General features: G+C 38.9%; 1 protein-coding gene across 3 annotated transcripts in view; it reads left to right on the top strand.

The window, feature by feature from the left end:
* The window catches only part of MICU1 (mitochondrial calcium uptake 1), a gene marked incomplete at both ends in the record, with an annotated part of 152,126 nt that overhangs the window by 38,194 nt on the left and 86,209 nt on the right, over positions 1 to 27,723 (top strand). For all 3 annotated transcript variants that reach the window (XM_080695166.1, XM_080695165.1, XM_080695164.1), the window contains 3 exons: positions 2,752 to 2,866; positions 18,627 to 18,709; positions 22,011 to 22,208. In XM_080695166.1, the coding sequence (XP_080551292.1) occupies positions 2,752 to 2,866; positions 18,627 to 18,709; positions 22,011 to 22,208 (396 nt within the window). The remainder of the gene's footprint in view (positions 1 to 2,751; positions 2,867 to 18,626; positions 18,710 to 22,010; positions 22,209 to 27,723) is intronic.

Genomic DNA, 27,723 nt, shown 5'->3' with positions numbered 1-27,723 from the left:
AATATCTAAATTATGGAACCACCCTAGGTGTCTGTCAACAGATGAATGGATAATGAAGATGTAGCATACAGATACAATGGAATTGTACTTAGCTATAAAGAACAAAACTATGCCATTTGCAGGAAAATGGATGGAACTAGAGAGTATTACAAGTGAGATCAACCAAGCTCAGAAAGTTAAGGGTCAAATGTTTTCTTTAATGTATGAAAACTAGAAAGAAAATAGGAAACTAAAGGGACTTTAGGTAATTGAAGAGTGGCCAGTAGAATAGTGGAGCAGGCAGTGGGGAAGAAAAGGAAGAATTGACAAAAGAAACAGTCCAAATTATGCTGTGTCCGTGTATTAAGTGTCACTACCAGTCTCACTCTTGGGTGCAGGAGGGCTGGGTAGCGGGGTCGGACCTGTGTACATATCTGTGGGTATGACTTTGAGTCTTATTATGATGTATATTTACAATGCAGCACCAATAAAAGTACAAAAAAGCATATGCCAGTTCCTTCTACTAAAATTTCAACGTTTCTGAGTTAGAAATTATATTTAAAATGACCAACAAAAGTAGACTTGTCTTTTGCCTTCTGATCGCCCCTGTGGGCCTGGCGTTGTTAGGGAAACAGTGTTAGGTATGCTTCCCTGGCTCAGGTGCCTCATTTCACTCCGTAGGCTCTTGTCTGTATCTCAACTTCTGGCTCCCAATGTATTATTTATTTGAATTGTGTATAGCAGTCTCTCCATGAGATTATTACATTATTAATTACTCAGCTTTGATACACATTTATTGTGCTGGCTAGTAATGGTATGCCACTGGGGGCCTCTTCTCATTTTATGTATTTTTTTCCTATTCACATACTTTATTTTGTAGCATCTTGGATAATGTTAAAAATGTAACAATTTATTTTAAGAAACATAAATATTAACTTCTCAGTGAATGTCTTTGCTGCCCTCCTCCTCCAATACCTTTTTTTTTTTAAATTAGAAAGTAATATTTAATCTTTTGGTCAAAAATCAAGTGTGGTGTAAAATATAATCTTAGAGCATACTGGACCATGTATGTACTCATTTTTGCTGTCAGGTCAAAGAAGTAATGTCTAAATGCTGACTTGCAGAACCAAACTTCTGTGAGCCACAAATCATACCCCGTTCTCAAACAGCATCTGCCCCCAGAATTTAGTACTGTTTTGTTGGCATTCACCTGTGTTTTACCTGCCCATGGTTACTGTTTCTTAAACATGCAAATACACAGTAGAGGACTTGTTGAATGAGTTTATTAAGAAGATCATGCAAACTGACTTCATGATAATTCACGGGGTACCTGTGTTTTCCATTGGTTAACCAGTTCTCTTTCCTTTGTGGTGTATGATGGGATCTCCACTAGACAGAGGTAACCCATTGGGCAGTTGTGAACCTGGATGCTGGTGTGCTGCTTGTTGGTTTAGTTTTTATGATACTCCTCCTGAAGTTATGCCTGCAGTGTTGCCTCTTATTTTGCACTTGCATGAGATTATTACTTTGATTGCGCTTTGCTGGTTTGAGTTCTGAAAACCTATTTTTTTTTTTTTTTTGGTACTCAGAATAATTCCTTAAATATCTTGCGTTGGTCTGGAACGTATGGCAATTTGTTCCAGTGGTAACTCTGGTGGATCCTTTTCAGCTTTTGAAGATTTCTTCAGTGTCATCACTGTTTATGGTTTGGTTAGGAATTCAGATAGATTTGGTTAAACAAGATTGATAGATTTGCTTAACACCCAGGAAGAGACCACTTGTCAGACAGGCTGTTAATGGAACTAAGAATTGATTTTCAGCCGGGCGTGGTGGTGCACGCTTGTAATCCCTGCGCTTGGGAGGCAGAGACAGGAGGATCGCGCAGGTTCGAAGCCAGCCGCGCGCGCTGGCTTAGGAGACCCTGTTTCCAAACAAAAATGTAAAAGTAGGTCTGGGAGTGTAGCCCGGAGGTAGAAGGGCTTCCAGGAACCCCAGTACCACCAAAAAAAAAAAAAAAAAAAAAAAAAAAAAAGAATTAATTTTCTTTGTGATTTATAGTTTAAAGAAAAGGAATATAGAGTTAGTGTATGGGCTAAGTTTTAGGAGACAGTTTCATCAAACACATGAAATTTAAGAGCCTCCACTAAAATAACGGTAGATATGAGTCTACTAAATTGGGTCTGACTCTTGGTTTGCACATCTGATTCGGCATTATATTCCAAAGATGATATTTATTCTGCATACTGTTCAGTATTCTGAAACTTAAGGTTCTTGCTAAAGTAAAAATTAAAAATTGCATTTCAGAAATTGGTTTTCTGGGACTATGTATGGGCCTTAAAAATAGTTGCTTACTTCTTTGTTTCTGATCGTGGACAGTTTAGTTTTTCTTGGGAAGTTAAAATTGATTTCTTTAGTTTTTTTTTATTATTTGTTCTGAATTTTTTTTTACTACCTTCTATACCTCTATAGAAGAAGGTGAATTATTTTTAAAACTAAGAAACAAAACATATGTCCAATGGCAGGGAGGTTGTAAAAATGAGATTATTTTCTAATTCCTATTAACCCAATGTTTAAATGAAAAAAAATCATCTTTTAGGATTTTCATCATCTTAAAAACTGTAAAGGATCCATTGATTTTGAATGACTATCAAAAAAATGCTTAGGATTCATAGCATAAAACTGTGAGTTAAATGGTGATTAATTTCTTATTATTCAGGCTCTAATTCAATTATATCTTCTTTTTATTTTCTGGTGGGACCCACCATTTAATAGAAAATTTCTCAGGAACGGGAGAAATTTGCTGATGAAGGCAGTATATTTTACACCCTTGGAGAATGCGGACTCATCTCCTTTTCAGACTACATTTTTCTTACAACTGTTCTTTCAAGTAAGTGAAAACTTTTCCTTTGTTTGTAAGGAGCACAATATACTATAAAAAGTTAAGTTGATTTGATGGAAATACAAGATGCATTGATGGAGTTAGTGAATTATCAGTTATATAAGTTATAATTTGTTTTGGATTTTCTGTACCTCGCATATAGAGCTACCTGGAAAAAGAAAAAAAGTACCAAGGGGTTGTTAAAAATATATTTTATGAAGTTACCTTTAGCTGTCTCTATTATAGATCAAGTTCTGCAAGTTTTCCCGCTAGAACAGTACAAAGGGCATCACGCAGATGATGCAGGACTGTCATTATTTCTCGTTAGCTGTTTTCATTCAAAGTTAATGTACTCGCAGCCCCGCGTGGTGGCGCACGCTTATAATCCCAGCATTCTGGAGGCTGAGACCAGAGGATCGCGCTTTGCGGACAGCCTCCATTGCTTAGTGAGGTCCTCCGCAACTTAGTGAGACCCTTTTTCAAAATAAAGAATAAAGAATGAAAAATAGGGCAGGGGTGTAGCTCAGAGGTTGAATGCCCCTAGTTCCATCCCCAGACCCGCCAAAAGAAAAAACCAATCGCTTTGAGTAATAGGAACACTCTTCCCCAGTGCTTTGGAACTTGGAACTCAGAAGTACCTTAGGAGTGTTTATTGTCTAGAATAAAATTCAACAACTACATATAGTAAATTATTTATTTTCTATTTACATATAAAGATTAAAAATTCAGAAAGCTGCTTTTCTAAAGAAATTGTTATGCAGAACAATTTCCGCCCATAAAGTAGAAGTAATTGTTACTGAAACTTTCTAGAAATGTGGTATTCCTAAATAACATGTTCTTGGACATACGTCCAGAATAATAACCAATTTAGCAGAAATATCTTGTGCTTACTATAAATGATATGAATTCTTCATTCTTGTGCATACATTATTTGGATAATGGACTTTCTTGGTCAACCTAAACATTTGAACTCCTGTTTTCCCATCCCGTGCACTTGCTTAAACATACACACCTCCAAACTCTTCCCTTGCATTACTTTTTCTCCTTGGCACTTACTACTATTTAACATCCTAGGTACTTTATTTCCTGGAATGTAAATTGTAAAACAGTGATTACAAACTTGTAATAATATTTACTACAGACATATTCACTATATGTATTGTAGCAAGAAAACAGGAAAAGAATACAAAATATATTGGTATCCCTTTCATCTCATCCAAAAATTTTGCAATATCAGACTCAACTTTGGGGCTGGGAATAACTCAGGGTAGAGTGCTTGCTTGTCTAGAGTGCTCAAGGTCCTGGGTTCAATCACCAATACCACACACACACACACACAACCCCACAAAATTTGACTTCGTTATTAATGTCCTAAATTAAGAATAGTCATTGTAGCAGCTGACATCAATGGAGTGAGAGCAATGTTTTTAATTAACATAATTCAAGATAAACTTGGTTTTTTGTGATAATTTAGAATTTTTGTGTAGTATCCTCCCAGTTCTCATTTTATTTATTTATGTTTATGTTTATACCTCATTTACTTGAATAGCCTTGATAAATTAACTTAGAGAACTTTCAGCATGAGCATCTGAATTAAATAAAATACTAAATATTGCTGGGCGTGGTGGAGCCTGCTTGTAATCCCCGCGCTTAGGAGGGGGAGACAGGAGGATCGCACAGGTTTGAAGCCAGCCATGCTGGCTTAAGAGACCCTGTTTCCAAATAAAAAAAGTATAAAAATGGGTCTGGGAGTGTAGCCCGGAGGTAGAAGGGCTTCCAGGAACCCCAGTACCACACACACAAAAAAAACTAAATATTTACTAGATAACTGCTGATGCTGATTAGCAAAGTAAGTTTAGATTCCCTGTACGCAAGATAATGAGATGGTTAATAATAATTGTTAAAAATTTCCAAAAAGCCGGGCGTGGTGGCGCACGCTTGTAATCCCCGCGCTTGGGAGGCAGAGACAGGAGGATCGCGCAGGTTGGAAGCCAGCCGCGCACGCTGGCTTAGGAGACCCTGTTTCCAAATAAAAATGTAAAAATAGGTCTGGGAGTGTAGCCCGGAGGTAGAAGGGCTTCCAGGAACCCCAGTACCACCAAAAAAAAAAAAAAAAAAAAAAAAATTTCCAAAAAGCCATTGATCCTTAAAGTAGGTTAATAAGCCGGGCGTGGTGGCGCACGCTTGTAATCCCCGCGCTTGGGAGGCGGAGACAGGAGGATCGCGCAGGTTCGAAGCCAGCGCACTGACTTAAGAGACCCTGTTTCCAAATAAAAATATAAAATAGGACTAGGAGTGTAGCCCAGAGGTAGAAGGGCTTCCAGGAACCCCAGTACCACCAAAAAAAAAAAAAAAGTAGATTAATAAGCATTGAGTGAGAATAGATGAACATGGTTATTAATGGCTTAATTCTCTACACTAACCAACCACACATTAGCTGATGATCTTAAATCTTAGAAGTAAAAGATTTTTCTCTATAAGTGCAAAGAAAAGTTATTAGGACTTATCTGAAATGCTGAATATTATTTATGAACTTGGGTCACTTGTACTGACTCCCTAGATAATGACAATATAACTTAAAGTCTGGATCTTGTCCGTTGTCAGTTATGAAGTAACGAATTGGCTTTGTGTTCTCTTCAGCTGTGCCCTAACTAAAATTATTAACCCTGTGAGCTAATAACATGAAAACAATTTTAGAAAGGGAGATGAGAAGGCAATAATAAAACATTTGCAGAAGCACTGCCAGCCCCTCTCCTTCCCGCTCAGCCCCGCCTCGAGCTCCCTTTCCTTGCGCCTTCACATCCTCTCCCCCTCGCTCAGCTCCAACTGAGCTCTCTCCCTTCTGCCTCCATGTCTCCTTCCTGCTCAGCTCCACCTTGGTTTCTCTTCCCTTCCACCTAGATCTCTTCCTGCTCAGTTCCACCTTGAGATCCTCTCCTTCCTTCCCAGCCATGCTTGAGTTCTCACCCATTCCTCCTTGAGAGCTCCTTCCTGCCCACACCTATCTTGAATTTTCTCCCCTCCGCCTGGATATCCTCTCCTTCCTGCTCAGCCCCACCGTGGGCCCTCTTTCCTTCATACTCAGCCCCACTGGAGTTCTCTCCCCTTCCTGCTCAGCTCCACCCTGAGTTCCCTCTCCTTCCTGCTCTCCTCTGCCTTGAGGGCCCCTTCCCTTCAGCCCTGCAGGTGAGTTCTCTCCTCTTCTGCCTTGACCTTCTCTTCTGTGCAGCCAGCCCTGACGCTCTGCTGCCTTGAGATCCTCCTACCCCATTTTTCCCTCTCCTTCATGCCCAGATCCAGTTTCAGGTGTTAGATTCCTATAACAAAAAATTTTTGTTTGGGCCGTAGGAAATATAGACCAAAAAAGAAGAACAGTAATTAGGAAGATGCTGTGGTACAGCTTGTTTAGTATTTTAGTTTCCTAGATTAAAATCCATTAAGTATTTTATTCTACAACTGATCACAGTCCTCCTGTTAGTAGTTCTGAGAGTTTTTCTGTTCATTTGCTTTAGTTTTTTAGGAAGAGATTTATATAATCTGTAAATAGTGATGGGTTTTCTTTTTCTTTTCTAACATGTATACTTTACTTCATTGTATTGTTGTTTGGGCTTAGAATGTTCAAAACAGTAGCAGTCATGGTGAGCATTCGTTATCCATTACATTAAAATAAATGTCACTGCCATTTTTCAGTTGAATCTATCATGAATCTTATTTTAAACTTCAATTTTATGACATGCTTTTCTGACATCTAGCCTAATCACAGTTGTTTTACTCCATTCAGCTAGATGACATTATAGTCACAAAAATGCTACATTTGCAATTTTTCTTTTATTCATGCTTTTTGTTATGTTAGCTTGCATATATATGTTTGTATGGTCTAATATATAATCAGTCTTTATAAATGTTTCTTGAATGCAGAATATATGTATAAAATCTATTTCTAACAGAATGCAGTGTTTATTATATATCTAATAAGTTAAAATTGTGGTTTATATTATATAAAGTCTCCATGGCCTTATTAAATTCTCTACAAAACATGTCAGACTAAGATATTACTAAATTTCTATCATTTTTCCTTTACATCTAATGTCATTTTATATTTTTTGATATGGTATTGTCCTGTACCTAAAGATACATGTGAGTTCTTCGTTATTATTGGTACCTATTAGCAATATGAAATCAGACTTTATTCTTATTAGTCTTTCTGACTTTAGTTTATTTCTATCTGATATTACTGCCCTTCTTCATCCTGTTTTATTTTTTGTACTCTACAAAATCTCCCCTTATTTTTTATCTCCCTGTGTTGTTTCATTTTGGATATATTTCTTATATATATCATATTTTGATACCATCTCAGAGCATTTGTCATTTTAGTATAATAGCTAATAAGAGTGTATGCTCTAGTAGACTGTCTGGATTTGAATCTTAGTTTTATGACCCTGAACATATTCTACACTTTTACTCTTTTTGTTGTCTTTGCTGAAATGAAATGAATATATTTAATACCAATAGTATAGAGTAGTTGAGGTAATTAAATTCATATAGAATTGCCTGATACATAATAAGAATTTCATAAAAAGCAGGTGCCCTTGTTAATACTGTATAAATAACTATGACTGAAGTTTTGTGTTTTTTTTGTTTTGTTTTGTTTTTGTTTTGTTTTGTTTTGTTTTTTTTTTGGTGGTACTGGGGTTCCTGGAAGCCCTTCTACCTCCGGGCTACACTCCCAGACCTATTTTTACATTTTTATTTTGAAAACAAGGTCTCCTAAGCCAGCGTGCGCGGCTGGCTTCGAACCTGAGTGATCCTCCTGTCTCTGCCTCCCAAGCGCAGGGATTATAAGCATGCGCCACCACGCCCGGCATAACCATGACTGAAGTTTAACTGTGTTTTACTGCTTTTATTGCTCACTTCATTTTATCTACCTATCTTTATTTTCAGAATTTTTTCAATTGATTTTCTTATTGTTGGTTAAAGGATTTCCTCGAGGAGAGTTGGCAGACTTTTTCTTAAAAAATCCGATACAAAGCTGGCATGTTGGCGGACACTCAGAACTTGCTTGGGAGGCTGAGACAGGAGGATGTCAAGTTCATACCCAGTCTCAGCAACTTAATGAGACTCCCAGCAACATAACTATACCCTGTTTAAAAAAAAAAAAAAAGTAGGTTTTTATTTTTGGGGTAGAATGCCGCTGGGTTCAATCCACAAAAAGAGTATCACAGCCTTGGCTCCTTAGTGAGGCCCTTTGCAACTCAGTGAGACCCTGTTTAAAAATAAAGAATAAAAAATAGGGTTTGATGTGTATCTCGGAGGTCAAATACCCCTGGGTTCCATCATCCCCACTACCAAAAAAGGAAAAGAGAGTGAGAGAGAAAGAGAGAGAGAGAGAGAGAGAGAGAGAGAGAGAGAGAGAGAGAGAGAAAGGAAGAAGAAAGAAAAATGTGGGCTACACAGTTTTAGTGTTCTTGCATGTCTGAGAATATCTTCATTGCTAGTGTAGGTAAACAATGACTTCACACTTAGGGAATTTCTTAGATTACAAGTATTTTCCTTCAAGACTATAAAAGTTGCCTGTAGTTTTCAGATGTTGTGGACAACTATGCAACCTAAAACTTTCCTCTCTTGGATGGTTGAGGATTTTTTTTTTTTATCTACAATATTTGTTATTTCTCCAGGGTAATTTTTTTTTTCACTTCTGTGTTAAAGGAGCAAAGTTAAAAGAACTAGATTAATGATTCACATACCGTGAACCTTAGCTTTCTCACATGGTTTTATTATCTCATTTCCCCACTAAAGAAATTTCTAGATACTAATTCCCAATAAAAATTTCTTATTGCCGGGCGTGGTGGCGCACGCTTGTAATCCCCGCTCTTGGGAAGCAGAGACAGGAGGATCGCATAGGTTCGAAGCCAGCCTTGCTGGCTTAAGAGACCCTGTTTCCAAATAAAAATATAAAAAATAGGTCTGGGAGTACGTAGCCCAGAGGTAGAAGGGTTTCCAGGAACCCCAGTACCACCAAAAAAAAATTATCATTTTTCCATATCAAATTACATATTATGTTGGAAACTATGTATTTTAAATTCAGGATGCTATTTCAATTATGTAATTTTCCCACCTCAATCCCAGTAGTATAGTTTAGTGGGAGTATTTAGCCATACAGCTGCAGAAAAACTATTCAGGAACTAGTCTAATTAATTTAATATTGTTTGAAAATATTAAATCACTAAATAGTAAAAAACTAAAATATATGGTATTAGTAAAAATGTTGTTTCAGTGTTTTTAGTTGTAATTGTAGCACAAAAACCAAGAGAGAACCTGAATTTAAAATTTATTTCATAACACAGTGTCTTCAGTAACCAATACAGATTGGTTTTTGTTTGTTTTACATTTTTTTCTTATTATCCCTGTGCCTTAGCAGAGTCAAACAGCACATTAAAAAAAAAAAAACCGATTGTTAAAAGACAAAAAAAGTGGCAAAGATTTCTTGATAATATTTAAGAACAAGCCAACTATGAATCTGGAAAAGTTAATTTAACTCCTCACACCACCTTATGGCCACAAGTGGAAATAGAAAGTTTTATTTTTAAGCTTAAATTAGATAAGGCTCCAGAACCAAGCATTCAGTGGCAAAGGACTGACTCAGAAAGAACATAATCAGCGCTGCACAGCACCGGAACCCAGAACCCCTGGAGCCAACATGGGGGCCAGACTCAATGCTACGTTCTCCTCCTCCATTCCTCCCCAAAACAATATGCTGCCAAGCTCTCAGGTCAGGGTGGCCAGATGTGAAAAGCAGGCAGGCCCACACTGGGGGAATCCTGTCTTTTTTAAATATAATGTGCTTTTATTGGTGCATTAGTCTCACATCATAGTGTAAATAATGTTGACAGTGGCATACATGCACACAGCACTTGATGCCCCTCCATCTCCCCATTACCCCCTTTCTGATACAGAGACTAAGCTTGACTTTGCTATATTCACTTATGTACCCATAGCAGATGATAGTATTTCCATTAATGAACCTCAGTCTTCCCCTTTTCTTCCCGTAGACCACCTCTCTGGCTCCGCTGAGGTTTCTCCTCCATTGTCTGGAGTCCGTCTGGCATCCCACTTACTCTCTAGCTCCACATATTAGAGAAAACATATGACCCTTCCCTTTCTGTGTCTGGCTAATCTCACTTAACATAATGTTCTCCAGGTCCTTCCATGTTTTGAAGATGACATAATTTTATTCTTCTTTATTGCTGAGTAGAATTCCATAGTGTGTATTTCCCATGATTTTATAATCCATTCATCTGTTGATGGACACCTAAGTTGGTTCTACAATTTGGCTATTGTGGATTGTGCTGCTACGACCATGTGTATGCACATATTACTGTAGCTCTTTGATTTTGGCCCCTTTGGAAAGATACCCAAGAAAACTCCTATCTTTTGATAAACTTTCACAGATCTGATTTCTCATCCAGGCAAGTTCATAAAACCAAGAACTTCCAGCAAGCAGCAGCATCTCACAGTGTGGTAGGCCAGTGCTCCTGGCCGCTGCTCTTCTCGGCATTGAGGATACATACAACACATACGGTTAGAATCTAGTGCTCCTGGGCTGTTGGGCAGTAGAGGTGCCATGGATGGCAGCAAAGCCATCTAGAATGCTCAGGGGCTCAAAGCCGAAGGTGGCTGAGCTGGGAGGGCCAGCTGGAAAGGAGGAAAGCAGAACCATTGCAGACTGGGCCCCAGGGAGCTCGCACTATCAGTGAATCCTTCTCTAAGCATGAGGGGTATGGGATGGGGCTCCTTTCGGGTTGCGCAAGCAAAAATGCAAGGGAATAACTTGTTCTTCCTCCTTGTCTGCTCTGTCTGTCTGGATATCTGGGCTGGGGTTCAGCATGGAGACCAGCAAGCCTGTCTCTCTCTATCCCTGAACCTCCTCAGCCTCTGCTCCTACAGTTCTCTCAGCTCCTGGGACTCTTCATCCATACAGGATGCCCTGTAGAGCATCCTGGATTCTATCACAAAGGAAGTTGCCTAAAGGCATGAGCACAATGGATTGTTTGTACAGTTCAGACAGTGGAGACTCTTGATTCTGAATCTTCACATAAGAACAAGGGCCTAGAATATCTGGCTGTAGGACTTGAGATGAATTGCTTCTTACTTTTCTTTCTTTACGCACCCCACCCAAAGCTCTGTGGCCTTCTTCCACTTTGGGGGAGGGACCTGGAGACCCGCTGGCTCACTGCAGTTTAGGAGTACCAGGACTGCTAATGGAGAAGGGGCTCTCTTTTCCAGCAGACTCTACCTCAGCAATCAATGGCAGAGAAGATGTGGGCTCTGAGGTTGTTCCAGGGCACTGGCTGGGCAGAGTGACTTAGCCACTTGTGCTGAATCATTTTTGGCCTTGGAAAGATGCCTATGAGTACAGGTAGATCCAGTCAAAATCTGACAGATTGCTGTTCAGCAGCAAGATTGCTTTGCAAATAATGAGTTCAATCACTACATGGTATCCAGCCTAAGTCTCCAGGTGGGGCTTTAGCACCCGTCTTGAAGCAACAAACCCACAGTGGGTAGTGTCTGCACTGGTGCCATGTACTGCATGCAGGATGTGCGCCAGAAGCCCAGCATATAGCTTCCCAGGGCCGGGGGGACTTGACTGGACCCTTTTGGTTCCCTGCAGCGGCCTCCTTTTGCCTAAATATAGCTCTTCTGATGACAACCACAGAATCAGAACCTTCTGGACAAGAACATGACTGTCTACTATGCCCATCCTCCTCCCAAGATTTTGGACCAACCCTTTGGCGGCCACCTTCCTCATTTCCTCAAAGGCTGGCTTCTAGCTTGCTAAATGGTTCAGGATAGCACACAGTTCTGGATAATCATCTAGGTGGTGTGACTGATAGCCTGTTCCAGCTGCCTGTCTGCTTCAGGCCTCAAGGCCAGGTGGCCACTGGGACGAGGCATTCTTTCATGCAATCAATCTGAAGCCCCCGCAGTGCTATTGGAGCCCAGCCATCCTCTCAGCACCACTGCAGTGCAGGTGGAAGGCACAGCAGAAAACCCTGACCAGAGGTGACAGACCAGGAGGCAGCCAAGCAAGATCCCTGAGCCGGTAGCTTCTGACCACTCAGCAAGTTATTGAGGTTATAGCTGACCCCCACTGAGTTCCAGAATGGGAGCACTTTCTTTGCCTTCATGGCTGAAAGGACAGCCTCAGATGACTGACCTCTTTCTATTTTACTTCAGAATTAGGGAAGAGGACATGAACTATGTCCTGGATACAAGGAAATCTAAGGTGCTATTCAGAGAACCAGCCAGGGTTCTAGGCCTTTGAAGTCCTCCAAGCACAACAAAGCAACTGCACCTGCCCTGCGCTGGCCCCAGCAGAGCCCCCCACTGGCCCCTTGCAGCACAGATGCTGCTTTGGAAGAAAACTCAGAAAAGCCTACCAGAGTGCCTATAAAACAGTTACCATCAAACAAGAAGTCAGTCATCAACTGGCCAACTTCGGTCAATGACAAGAAGACCGATGGTCTACTGATGCTTACGTGTTTAAAATAATTCTTAGGATATTTTCTCTTTGTGTGGCATTCTTCTGAAGCCAAGTCATCCCAAGGAAATGTTGTGCTACACCTATGACACATTGGACCCAGGAACTTTCCCCCATTCTATGCAAAGGGCAGAATGATTTCCCCGACTGCACCTCGCCCTGCTGCCTTGAACCATTTGGAAAAATTGAGGGAGGGGCACTTTTTTGTTCTTGTTGTTGTACTGAGGTTCCTGGAAGCCCTTCTACCTCCGGGCTACACTCCCAGACCTATTTTATACTTTTTTATTTTTGGAAACAGGGTCTCTTAAGCCAGTGGGGCTGGCTTCGAACCAACGCGATCCTCCTGTCTCCGCCTCCCAAGCGCAGGGATTACAAGCGTGCGCCACCATGCCCGGCTTAGGGAGGGGTACTTTTTAAAAATATAATCTTATGCCTCCTGCACCACCCCCCTGGCCCTAATGTTATGTAGGAGAATGCAAGACACCAGAACTTCATATAATAATTCTAGTTCATTATTCTGTAAATATGCAGATCAGTTCTAGAAAGCATACAATGTCCAGAGTTAAATATATTTAGAATGTTGCACTTGGAGGCACTGACCATTTAAAGTACCGTAGAAAGCCAAGTATGGGTATATATGTCTGTAAATCCTAGTATTTGGGAAGCTGAGACAAGAGAATCACAGATTTGAGGCCAGCCTCAGTAACTTAGTGAGACCTTGTTTTAAAATAAAATAAATAGAGCTGGGTATATCTTGAAAGTAGAATGCCCCTGGGTTCAATCTCTAATACCGAGCAAATAAAAAAAAACATAAAGCACCCGAGAGGAGTACTATTAGCACATTGAAGATCTGGAAGAAAATTCTGAGAAGCCTTAGAGACATGATAATAATTTGTACGTCTTCAGTGAGCCATCATATAGGTGAGGAAACAGATATATTTATCTCTCTAGATATGAACTTTGTTCATAGGCACTACACAGAGTGGGCCTAGGCTCTGCATAAGAAAAACTTTATTCATATGGTCAATACTACTCAGGCCTCAGAAGCGGTAACTTGCATCTCAAATAATCAGACAGAGATTGTGTGATCATTCATACAAATTCAGTAGTAGAAAGATCAGTCATTAAATGAAGGATCTTATTACAAAGATTTCCCTAACTCCGAATTCTTTGCTATTATGAATTACCTCATTTATCCTACAGTAGCTTTTTGTGTGTGTGTGTGGTACTGGGGTTCCTGGAAACCCTTCTACCTCTGGGCTACACTCCCAGACCTATTTTATATTTTTATTTGGAAACAGGGTCTCTTAAGCCAGCGCGGCTGGCTTTGAACCTGCACGATCCTCCTGTCTCCGCCTCCCAGCACGGGAATTACAAGCGTGCGCCACCATACCTGGCTCCTACAGCAGCTTTTTATAACAGGAATGATACAGGTAGGAATTTTTTGGTTGGAGAATCAAACCAACAGAAAATAATCAACTTATTTAGTATTATACCCTATTTGTTTTTCTCATCATTCTGTCAGTACTCCCAAAAAGGAACTTAAGGCAGCAAATGATTCATTCTGTTGTTGGAAGAGCCAGAATTAGCACTCCGGCCTTGTGCATTTTCTATATAAGAATAGTAAGTGAGGCCGGGCATGGTGGCGCACACTTGTAATCCCCGCGCTTGGGAGGCGGAGACAAGAGGATCGCGCAGGTTCGAAGCCAGCCGCACTGGCTTAAGAGACCCTGTTTCCATATTTAAAAAGTATAAAAATAGGTCTTGGAATGTAGCCCGGAGGTAGAAGGGCTTCCAGGTACCCCAGTGCCACCAAAAACAAACAAACAAAAAGAATAGTAAGTGAAACCGCCGCAAAAGTTTCAGGACAGCTAGTGTTGTTGCTTTATGATTATTTTACTTACTACACAGAAAAAGATGCATCATCATCGTTGCTGCTGCTACTACTACTACTACTACTACTACTACTACTACTACTATTGGTATTAACGCAAAATAGAAAAATTATGCTTCGGAAAAGTCTAGAGTTGTGAACTGTTGCTATCATTATTGTTAATGGTAGATTAATATCATACAAATTGATCCTAAACCAGAGCAGACCAGTAGCTCTGCATCCTAGTTCAAAGATTGTCATGCAAAGTTTAATCATTTCCAACACATGGTCAGACCATTTGGAAATCATTTCGAAAGTGGATTGTACTGTTTTTAGCAGGGGGAGCTTCACTTTTCACTCTGTAAGGAGCTAGAATTCAAAAGCATTTCTCTCAGAACCTTTTGTGGAAGCAGGTCATGAGTTAACATAAACCCAGGAAACTTCCTTCAGCTTTCCAGAACAAATCGATTTTAAAGTTATCCTGAAGTCAACATTTAAAGAGAAGCAGGGAGGTTTGTAAGAGAATTATCTGACCGCATATTTGTATAGCTTATTTCACTTAAGGCAAACTGGTTTGTGTCCTGCTTGTCTCATGCTTTGACATGATCAGCAGATGAAGATTGAATGGGCTGAGGGCTAGAAGGACCTTCCCGGGTGGCTTACTGGGGCCTACATGAGAGTGTGCGAGGTCGCCATCCAGCCTGCCTCAGCAGTGACCAGACCCCCAGTGCGCAGCCTCTGGGACTTCCCTGCATTATTAGAGGAAGCACTCAGAGTAGCTTCACATACAGCACATTCTCTGTTCGCAAGTATTTAAGCCAGGATAAAAAGAAACCTCAGGGAGTACAGGGTGTGCCTTGTTCAGTCAAATGAATTTAACTTTAGTTGTAGGAAGAAATATTAACTACGATTTGGTAGAATAACGCATTCAGTCACTTAAATGATCTTGGTGCAAGCCTTCACGAACTCTTGGGACAGTGGACCTAAAATATTATGATAAGCTAAAACTTTAAGCATCCTGTGCAAGTAACCTTTGTCATCGGTATAGATAAAGAGTGGGAATACTGTTTAATTCATGTCTGGGAACACAGACGTGGCTCACTTTTTTCCTAATTTCTATCAATTTGAACTGTGTTCCTCCCAGTATTAGATGCCTCTCTCTCTCTCTTTTTTTTTTTTTTTTGGTGGTACTGGGGTTCCTGGAAGCCCTTCTACCTCCGGGCTACACTCCCAGACCCCCAGACCTATTTTTACATTATTTGGAAACAGGGTCTCCTAAGCCAGCGCGTGTGGCTGGCTTCGAACCTGCGCGATCCTCCTGTCTCTGCCTCCCAAGCGCGGGGATTACAAGCGTGCGCCACCACGCCCGGCTAGATGCCTCTCTTTTTGTCACTGCTTTCTCCTCCCCCTCTCCTCAAATACTGGTTTCTGCCTGCATCTTATCCTTCCTCACACTTCTCCTCTCTGGGCATATCATTTGCAGCTAACCACGTATATGCCAGTAACTTCCAGCTTCCCCTCTCTTCTACCCTTTGATCTGTATCTCCACCATCTCCTGAACACCTCTGACTGAACACGCTGTCGACACCTTGAATTCAGCAGATCCCATCGCACAAATTTTATTTTCCAACCCTTTTACATCTATTTCATTTCCTGGTGAATGACATGAAGTGCCCAGTAGTCTCATCCAGTCATGCTGTTTTTACTCTCAACCCATCAGAGCTAACTCATCACCAAGATATATAATTTCTGCCTCCTTGAGGTCTTTCAAATCCGTTCCCTCCCCTCTGGTACCGCTGCCACTATCTCAGTTCCTATTTTCAACATTTACAATATTGTCCCTGATCTTCTCTGAACTTGCCGACTCATCCTTCACACGGTGTGTAAGACCCCCGCCGAGGGGAGACCCTCAATCAACCTTGGGATAAGCGACGTCAGGTACCACGAGAGACTTTATTTTCCTTGATGCAAAAGCAAAAGGTAAAAGTTTATTAAGGAGCCAGTGCACTGGGGCCGACTCATATAGGAGTTCGGCCCCGAGCCACTGAAACTGAGGGTATTTATAGGGAAAAGACCATTAGTTAGGGGGTTTTGGGCTAAATTGCATGCGTTTACAGAAAATTACAGAATCATTTGAAAAGTACATTCTGTAGTCAAGTGTTAGATAAAATACCAGGTGTCGTCAGTAAGCTCCCGGGTCAAGGCGCTCTGACTCAGTCAGTATAGATAAGATGGGGTGGGCTTATCGCATATTTTACATTCCTAAGCTGTCAGCTGCAGTAAAATATACTTTTCTTTTTAACTATTAGCTGGCTGCTAGGGGCTTATGATTTTTTCTTCTAAATGGAGCCTTTCAGGTGTCAGAGTCCTTTAGAAATACTGAATGTGTCGTTCTCCTGGTAGAAAAGCCTCTGGGTTCCACCCCCAGTACCACAAAAAAAAGTATATGTTTATTATAAGGACCTCTATTCATATTGGATGTCATGGAGCATAATAAGATATTTTTAAGGCTTTGGGGTCAGTGTTGATCTTAAGTTCTGTTCTCAGTTCTACTCATTATCTGTGCAATTTCAGTCTAGTCATTTAACTGTTTTGAGCCTCAAAGCAGTTAAGTAACTTTCCTCCTCTGTTTAAAAATAAAGAAATAAAACCTTTCAGGATTGAGAGTACAAAATCACATAATAAACAGCTTGAAATTATCTAGCTTAGTGCCTGGAACATGGTAACTTCTCAGTAAAAGATGGTATTTAGGCAGTAGACAAAATTTGAGAAGTGGTAATAAGTAGACAAAAATTTAATTCTCTCAGCTTGTGTCCTGCCCAGTTATTATAGTTGTGGCCCAAAGCGGAAATCAAGAAAGTGAAGCAGATAATTAGAAGCTGAGGATCGTGTGATTCACCTAGGCAACTAAGAACCAGAAACTTACCAGCCTGGCTGTTTAGCTGTATGGAAATGGAATGTAGACCTAGATGTTGCTGTTGATAAGTTATGAGCAAGATGGGAATGTGAACACTACTATTTTGTATACACACAAAGCTCATTTGCATTTTGTCTACATATAATCTTCACATATGTTAGTAAAAATTATATTAACTAAAAATTTAATTCAATTGTAGGTTATTCTCTACATCTGAATAAATTTGAAGCACTGAAGGAAGTAAACAACTTAGTTTTCTTTACTAGAATATTTAGCTTGGTGAGGGAGGAAGACTGTTAGATTTATGTTTTATTCCTGCATACAAAGTATGGTGATTTTATTTTGATTGATCCTGGAATGCTACCAAAGTATTAAAGCGGTATCATTCACCGAAGGAAGGAAAACTAACTATACCATCTTGTCAAGCTGTGTGTGCTTTTGCTTTTTAAACTTCAGATTAATTTTTAAGAAGACCTTAAGCTGGGCATGGTGGTGCACGCCTGTCATCCTAGTACTTGGGAGGCTGAGCGAGACCCTGTTTCAAAATAACAAATTAAAAAAAAAAAAAACCTGGGGGTGTAGCTAAGAGGTAGAATCTTTTCTTTTGGATGCTGGAGATTGAACTCAGGGCTTCATGCCCTACCACTAAAGCTATATAATAATGTTATTGCTTAGATGGAATTTCAACCTCCAGTAACAAAAAAGAAAAAGAAAAGAAAGAAGGAAGGAAGAGAAAGAAAGAAAAAAGAGAAAAAAAGAATACTGAGTAATTTGTGTATACAGCTGACATTGAAGCGGGGAGATGAATAGTTTATAATTTGCTTTTCTGTCCTGCAACAGAGCTGTAGTGAAAATGAATAAACTAGTATAAGAAAACAGCTTGACGTCCCTGTTGGCAGAATAACATCTATAGAACTCCTGGTTATACTCAAAATAGAGAGACTAGAAATTTGCCTTGTTTTAGAGGCAAAACAGTTCTTTAGACTTTCAACTTCTTGCTTTACAGCAACATGTCTCACTCTAGACAGACAGCCTTGCTCGGATAAATGTACTCTTATTTAAGCAACAACATTATGGCTTTAGTGGTAGAGCATGAAGCCCTGAGTTCAATCCCCAGCATCCAAAAGAAAAAAAAACTGAGATTATTATACAGCTAAGAGAATGGTGTCTAGAAAGCAAAGCTGAAGTAGCTTAAAAAAAAAAAAAAAAAAAAAGTGTTGAAACACAAAGACAGTTGGTATATTTACTGGCCACAGTAACTCTGAGTTACAAGGAGTATTACAAAGGTTGACCAAGATTTAAACACAGTGCTGTTTTGTGACTTAGACATTATATTTTAGTGTTTAACCATTTATTTTTTAAATGATTTATTTTCACATGCCTTCTAAGTATTTTTTCTTTTCTACCCTCCCTTCCTTCCTTTCTCCTTCTCTGCTTGCAGCTCCTCAGAGAAATTTTGAAATTGCCTTCAAGATGTTCGACTTGAATGGAGATGGAGAAGTAGACATGGAGGAGTTTGAGCAGGCAAGTTGTGCCTTCAAGTTTCTTTACCTATTAATATTTAAAACACATTTTTATGTGCCTTGGGTTTAATAAAGTAATTTTAGCTTTACTTCTTTTAAGTCTAAAGAGAGTGATGGATTTATGTTTAAATCAGTATGATATTATGATTAAGTATCTAATCAAAATGTTAATAATGGCTGTTGTTTGTTGAATGCTCTTTCTGCAGAAAGCTCTTTAAGAATATTTGCCTACATTGTCTTTGTCCTCACAACCCTGTAAATACAAGAAATACTGTCCTCACTTTACATACAATATTGTAGTTCAGGGGGTTTGAGTAACTTGCTGAAGTACACATAGTAAGTTGTAGAATTAAAAAGGGCTTCTAGCCGGGCGTGGTGGCGCACGCTTGTGATCCCCGCGCTTGGGAGGCGGAGACAGGAAGATCGCGCAGGTTCGAAGCCAGCCGCGCTGGTGTAAGAGACCCTGTTTCCAAATTTTAAAAAGTATAAAAATAGGTCTGGGAGTATAGCCCGGAGGTAGAAGGACTTCCAGGTACCCCAGTACCACCAAAAAAAAAAGTGGGGGGCTTCAAGGTCTTTGGTTGTCCCACTTCATCATGTGATTATGTTGAGTGCCCCTGAGATTCATTCCCCAATACTAATAAATAAATACACACACACACTGGCACTATGTAGACTCTTAGAAAATAAGCATACTCCTAAATTGTTGGTGGATGTATTAAATTGACTCAAGCTCTTTATAAAGCTATTTGGCAATATAAATCAGTATTTTAAACCTACATACCTGTGATCTACCAATTCTTCTAAAAGTTTACTCTAATAAATGGACATAAACCCAAGAAAGTATAAAGTAAAATGCGTATTACTGCTTTGATGATAACACCTAAAAAAGCAGTGTCCCGGTACTTAGGAGGCTGAGGTAGGAGGGCTGTTGGTTTGAGCCTCATCAATTTACTGAGACACATTTTCAAAAAATAAAACAGGGTTTTGCTTAGAAGTAGAATTTCCCTGGCTTTAATCCCCAGTACCAAAGTAAATAAATAAAGCTCACTTACATAGACAGGCCACTGTTGCTAGTCCCAAAAAGTATCATTTCTCAAAGATTGAACAAATTTCCCAAATGTTTACAGTATTATTTCATTATAAACCTTGTATTTCATTGTCATTGCAATAAGTGTGTTATCCATCACATATGTCAAGAATTTGCCAGATGGACATGGTGGTAACATTCCTGTAATCCCACTACTTGTGAGGCCAAGACAGGGGGTATAGCTCAGTGGTATACCCCCTAATTCTAATGAGACCCTAATTCAAAATTTAAAAAAATACATATTTTTGAAAAGTGCTGAGGGTGTAGTTCAATCTCCTGTGTCCAATCCCCAGTACCACAAAAAATAATAAATTTGTTAATAGATATACTTCCTCTCATTAGAGAACTATAGAGTCAGTACTGAGAAGTATGGAATTGTTCTCAGTCTACTGAGATACAGAAGATCCTACTGCAAGATTGTTGTTGACTGTCCCAGTTGTATGAAAGGCTTTCAGCCCCCCTCCAACAAATGCTTACTCTTTTCTGAAAAGAGATTTTTTCTAAAAATTTCCCAATTATAAAAGGTATCAAGCCGTCTTTGTTAGAATCCCATTTCTGCTACTTGCTAACCACTTGACCTTAAGCAAGTCATTCACCTCTCTGTGCTTCGATCTCTTCATCTAGAAACTGAGATAATAATAGGACTTACAAGATTGTTGTAGCATTAAAATAGATAATGTAGCTGCTCATGGTGGCACATGCCTGTAATCCCAGTACTTGGGAGGCTCATACAGGAGGATCTCAGTTTCAAGGCCAGACTCAGCAACTTAATAAGACCTTATTTCAAAAGTAATAGTAACAGCCAGGTGGGGTGACATGTGTCTATAATCCCAGTGCTTGGGAGGCTGAGACAGGAGGCTCAAAGACAGCCTCAGCAATGTAGCAAGACTCTCAGCAACTTAGCAAGACCCTGTTTCCAATAAATAAATAAATAAATAAATAAATAAATAAATAAATAAAGTGCTGGGGGTGTAGGTTGGAAATATAATGCATCTGGGTTCAATCCCTAGTATCACAAAACAACAATAATAATAATAAAATCTGGCTGGTAGTGTAACTCAAGGGTAGAATGCCCTCAGGTTCAGTCCCCAGTATCATACACATACATATGAGAGAGAAAAACAGAGAGACAGAGAGAGAGAGATAGTAATTATGTCTTTTTTATACTTTTATCAGTGCATTATAGTCTCACATCATAATGTAGTTCACGCAGATACTTGGCACACTTGCACGTAGCCCCTGGTGGGCCTCTACCCGGTTCCCTCCCCTCTTCCCTTCTTCACACAGGACATTGAGACTGACATTGGTATTCTCATATATGTACCTTCAGGGATTCTCCCTCGGTCCCCCAGACCTCCTCCCTGGCTCCACTGGAATTTCTCCTTCATTATCTGAAGCCCCTCTGCAGCTTCCACATATGAGAGGAAACATGGCCTTCACGTTCTGTGACTGGCTGATCTCATTTAACATAATGTTCTCCAGGTCCATCCATTTTCCTGCAAATGACATCATTTTGTTCTTTTTTATTGTCGAGTAGAATTCCATTGTATGTATGTCCCATAATTTTGTAATCTGTTTATCTGTTGATGGATGGTTCCATACTTTGGCTGTTATGAATTATGCTGCTATGAACATGGATATGTATATATTACCATAATTCTCTGATTTCAGTCCTTTTGGAAAGATACCCAAGAGTGGTATAGCTGTATCATACGGTGCATTCGTTCCTCATTTTTTTGAGAAATTTCCACACCGATGTCCAAAGCAGCTGCAGTAATTTACAATCCCACCAACAGTGTAGAAAAGTTCCTAGTTCCTCACATCCTTGCCAGTATTTATTGTAGCTTGACTTGTTGATGATTGCCACTCTAATTGGAGTTAGATGGAATCTCAATCTAGTTTTGATTTGCATCTCCCTGATTGCTAATGATGTTGAACATTTTTCATGTATTTATTGGCCATTTTTATTTCTTCTTTCATAAAGTGTCTATTTAGTTCAATTACCCACCTCTTGATTAGGTTATCTGTTTTTCTAGTGTTAAGTCTTTTGAGTACTGCATATATTCTAGATGTTAGTCCTCTCTCAGAAGAATAGCTGGCAAAGGATCTTCTTCTCTTCTGTAGGCTCTCTTGTTAGACTCTTGATGGTTCCCTTATTTATGTTTTTTCACATTTGTGTTGTTTTTCTAAGTGAGATTTGGTTTTGCTTTAGGTTCAGAGCATCATTCGCTCCCAAACCAGTATGGGTATGCGTCACAGAGATCGCCCTACCACGGGTAACACCCTCAAGTCTGGCTTATGTTCAGCCCTCACAACATATTTTTTTGGAGCTGATCTCAAGGGGAAACTGACCATTAAAAACTTCCTCGAATTTCAGCGTAAACTTCAGCATGATGTTCTGAAGCTAGAGGTAAGTATTTCTTGGGCTTTGGGCCATCCTTCACATGAACTCAGAGAGCTACTGGGTAAGCAGGGCCTCCTATATTATAGCCACACTTTCAGCCTATCCCCTGCTGATTGGCTTGAACCTTATTTGTGATGGAGTAATATGATTCTGGAACTGAAAATTTAAAAAGTCTAAATTGTAAATCTTAATTGTTTTGGGGTACTGTGCTTGAGGAAGAATCCAGGAGTCAGAGGTGGTTCTCACCTTAGTGTGCATCCAGTTTTGTGTTTATTGTGTGGAAGGCACCAGAAGGTAGAGATGAGGGGGGATAACAAATTGCTCTTTCTGTTAAAGTTTTCAAAGGTAATAAAAGCCAGAAACACAAAGTGTCAGAATAAAAGTGAATGTTCTCAGGGCTACAAAGGTGTCTTGCAGTGGTTGACTGTTTACAAGCTTGCTTTCCACCCAAGGTTTAGACAGTTATGTTACTCAGTCCCTAGGCGCCACATTCTAAGAGCATTACCATTTTCTATGGTTTATGTGTTGAATTAAATGTATTTTGGGTTAACTGGTTATTGGTTCTAATCAAAACATTCATCACATATATTCTATATTTACTTTTGTCTAGAAACAACAAATTCTGTAATTTCTTGAGATTTTTAAAAATTCCATATACTGTTTCTCTGCCTCTTCTTCCCCCAACACATGCCTTACTTTAATATTATTTGGAATTTCAAGACATTAAGTACTATAACTAAAACCACATGAAGATATTGGAGAAAAGCACTGCTTTCTTTCTGTTATTATTTTTGTTTTGTTTTGTTTCAAAACCAGGGGCATTGTACCTTTGAGCTACACCCGCAGCTGTATTATATTTTAAGTTTTGAAACATCTTGCTAAGTTGATGAGATCTCACTCAGTTAATGAAGCTGACCTCAAACCTATGATCCCTCCTGTCTTGGCCTCCCAAGTGCCAGGATTGCTCCATTTTTAAAATATGTGTTTACTTCTCTGTGTACTCTCCAATCCCCCCAGAAAATCTTTTCTACTCATCTGACTCAGTTGAGATAGTCTAAAAAAATCACAACTGAATTCCAGTTATCAATAAGAAAACTATTTGATATTATAATAATTATTGTAATCTAGGAAAAAAATCCAAAATAATAATATTAAAAATCAGATTAAAGCTCTGATGGGAAGCTAAGGTAGGAGGATTGCAGGTTCATGGCCAGCCTCAGCAACTTAGCAAGGCTGTCAGCAACTTACCGAGATCCTGTTTCAAAATAAAAAATAAAACAGAGCTGGGGGTGTAGCTCAGAGGTAGCATGCCCCTGAGTTTAATCTCCAATATCACACAATAAAAAATATCTTTGAAATATGCTTCTGTATTTGTTTTTTGAAAATGATATAATTAATATTCATGGAATTTACCTATAAAAATAATGGATTTCTACAATAAAGCCAAGCTTCCTGTAGAAAAGGGTTAATAATTTTTTACTATCCAAAAGGCTTTTATGGCACGCCTCTTATAGCTCCATAGGCACTGCTGGATAGCTAGCTTTCTCTTTCTAGCATAAAGCGCAAGGCTAAGTAAGCAATGGGAAAGGTGGCTGAGTGTTTGGATTTCAGAGGTTTTTCTCTATTGCATGCAGAGGCACATATCAGCCTCACAAATCAATGAAAAGATCTCAGCAATAATTGAAGCAAAGGTGATTATCTAGTGAGTTCTCAGTTAACCAGAAAATCAATCATAATACCTCAGTTACTAAATATTCGCGTTATCTGACATTTTGCAAGTTTTAGTTGTATATCAAAGGCTCTATCTTCAGAAAAACCACAGTGCACTGGTTCTTGCCAGTTACTTACCACAGTAAACGTTTGCAGATAATGGAGTTCAAAGTAGAACTTCAGAGAATGGAGAATGGTACATTTAAGCATTAGGTTTCCTTAACTTTATTTTGGAATGTTAATGTTAGCACAGGTTGAGATTCCCTTATCCAAAATGTTTGGAACTAAAAGTGTTTTGGGTTTTTTGCTGTCATTGGGTTTTTTTTTTAAGGGGGGAAGTATTTTTATATATATATATATAATATCTATGGGTATGGGACCCAGTCTAAATATAAAATTTATTTATATTTTATACATACCTCATATGCACATATAGCCTGAGGATAATTTTATACAACATTTTTAGCTGTCTCGTTTTTTTACATGTGTTTTAACTGCAGCCCATCAAATGAGGTCAGATGTGGAATTTTCCACTTGTGATGTCATGTCGGCACTTAGAAAAGCTTCAGATTTGGGAGCATTTTGGATTTTTGGAGCAAGGAACTCAATGTATTTTCATTCTGTGAAAAACAGATACTTCTCAACAGCGAATTTGATTTTCTTCACTGATATTTATTGAATTTTGGATATTTTATATGTGTAGGATATATTGGGGATGCTGTAATAACAACCATCTATCTATCGATATAGTGCATATATATCTGCATCTTGCTTACCTATATGAAGTTTGCATTCTTACAGGGATATTTTAATATATTCCTTGGAGTGTAGCAAAAAGAAGTAGACGTCATTCAGTAATTTTTGTGTGAGCGTTGGCATGCACTAGGTTATAGAACTTGGTCGCTAGTATGCATACCCAGACTGGTCTTCTTTGGGAGCATTATAACCTGGGAATGTATATGATTTAACTTATCATTTGTACAGTTATTACTTAACACAGCATATAGATCCATAAAATGTAGTTAGAAGGCAAAATACAGAATAGGATAGTTCTTTTTAATGAACCTTGAAAAGCTGTACAAGGTCAACCCAGAGTGCTAAGCTAAGCAGGTGCTGGCCTGACCACTGTCTAGCTTAACATGCAATCCTGGGAACCCAAGTTGGAGTCTAAAAAGGCAGAACATAGGCCTTTGGGCCTTCATCCTGAGATGCTACAGAGAGGAAAGCCTACTAACATATTGTGTAGCTTGCCAGTGAAGTAAAAATTGAAAAGTAGATTAGGGATTTTATGCATGTGTCTCTCTGCACATAGCCTATACCCAAATGCAGAAAGAAAGAGATGTAAAAGCAATCCTGCTTATCCAAAAAACTCTCTTGGGTTTGACGCAGATTCAGGATGATTTGTAGGCTTTGGGCCAATGTGTACTAAGACTGGTCCTGTTTATCAGTCAACAGCTCCTCATGTGAGAGGACTGATAGATTTTTTTTTTAAGAACCCAGCCTAAGCTGGGCATGGTGACACATACCTATAAATCAGTACTTGAGAGTCTGAGACAGGAAGATCACAGATTCAAGGCCAGCCTCAACAATTTAGCAAGCACCTCAGCACTTTAACAAGAGCCACAAAATAAAAATAAAAAGAGCTGGAAGTGTAGCTCAGAGGTAGAATGCCCCTGGATTCCATCCCAAATAGTCCCCCAACATACAGAAGAACCCAACCTAACACATAGTAAGCATTATTAATCCAGAATCCATTCTTTCCATATGATGAAATGGGTCCAGTGAATAAATGCCTCTGAATCTGTAGCCGCCATACTTCAGATTGCATCAACCAGTGTTGTGTCTTCCCAACTAGATTTATATTCCTTTCAGAAGGTATGACTAGCAAAAAGAGCATCAGTTTGGATGCTAATGAGGCCATACTTAAAATTTTGGTTCCACCATTTTTTGGCTCTGTGACACACAATGCATTATTCTCCCAGGCTGGCTATTCATCTGTAAAACTAAAACAACAGTGATTAAGTGATGTCTTATTATGGGCTGAATTGTGTCCCTCAAAATGACATATGTTCCTCATTCCCCATATCCTCACCAGCACTTTTTGTTATTTTACTTCATTATGCTTGCCACCCCAATTGGGGTTAGATGGAATCTCAACGTAGTTTTGATTTGCATCTCCCTGATGGCTAATGATGTTGAACATCTTTTCATGTATCTATTGGTCATTTGTATCTCTTCTTTTGTGAAGTGTCTATTCAGTTCAGTTGCCCATTTCTTTTTTTTAATTTTTTTATTGGTGCACTGTATTCATACATCATAATGGGATAAAAACTTGTGTAGAAATACATGCACACATCGCCCAGTTAGCCCCTACCCAATCCCCTCCCCATTCCCTCCCCATCCCTCCTTCCCATGCTTGGCTTAGTGGTTGACATTTGATATTATAGCAATTTATCCAAAATTAACAATGATAATCTCACATAACAGATTCATTTGTCTGATATCAAACTTTTGATCACTTAGAGATAAAATTTCAGTATTTCTTTTTGCTTTCTTTCTTACCAGAGGATATTTTTTTCTTTTTTTTTTTAAGGTAAAACTATCATATATTTTTTTTTCAGAAAAAATCTATCCTGCCATGAAATAAGAACTCTAAATACCCAAAACAATCTCGAAAAAGAACAAAGCTAGAAGATGTACATTTTCTGATTTCAAACCTTATAGAGCTACAATAATTAAAACAGTATAGTACTGCCATAAAGGCAGATATATAAACCAGTGGAATAACATAAAAAGCCTAGAAATAAATTCTTCCATATATGGTCAAGTTATTTTTGACAAAGTTTCCAAGAACATTTGGTGAAGGAAATAATAATCTTTTCACTAAATATTGTTGAAAAATAATAATTACATGAAAAAGAATAAAATTGGACCCTTACCTAACACCATATACAAATATTATCTCAAAACAGATAAAAGACCTAAATGTAAATCTTAAGACTATAAACTTTTAGAAGAAAACCTGGGCCATAACACTTCACAACATTGAAATTGGCAGTGATTTCTTGGATATGATTTCAAAGGCACAGACAACAAAAGAATAAACAAACTTCCTAAAAAATAAAAAAAATATTGTACATCCAAAGACAATGTAAACAGTTAAAAGTTACTGACAGAATGGGATAAAATATTTCCAAATGCTCTATCTAAAGGTATATTAATATTCCAAATAGAAATCCTAAAAATTAGCAACAATAAAAGCAAACAATACAATTTAGAAATACAATTTAGAAATAGGTAAAAGACTGAAATAAATAATGAATCTCCAAAGATTTTAACCTATAAACACATGATTATATTCTTCTTTGCTTAGTTGTCTGCTGGATAGAAAATCTTGTTTCCCTGGTTCTGGTGTGTATTACCTATTTCTTCTTTGTAGTTAATCTCTTTGAGTATTTTCTCTAGCGCTGGTTTTGTAGACATAAATTCCTTCAGTTTCTGTTTGTCGTAGAAGCTTCTTATTTCCCCATCTAATTTGATAGCTACTTTTGCTGAGTAGGAAATTTTTGGCTGGAAGTTGTTTTCTTTCAGAGTTTGGAATATGTTACTCCAAGCCCTTCTGGCTTTCATAACTTGGTTTGGGAAGTCTGGAGTGATTTATTTCGTTTGCCTCTGAATGTCACTTGGCCTTTTGTTTTTGTTGCCTTTAAGATTCTCTGCTTGGCTTCCACTTTGGTCATTTTGACAATTATGTGGCGTGGGGATCCTCTTCTCCGATCCTGTCTAAAGGGAGTTCTATAAGTTTCCTGGA

Source organism: Muscardinus avellanarius (assembly GCF_963383645.1).
Source record: "Muscardinus avellanarius genome assembly, chromosome: 4".
Classification (NCBI taxonomy): domain Eukaryota; kingdom Metazoa; phylum Chordata; class Mammalia; order Rodentia; family Gliridae; genus Muscardinus; species Muscardinus avellanarius.
Note: the sequence above shows the minus strand (reverse complement) of the source record. Positions and strands in the feature narration are given on the sequence as shown.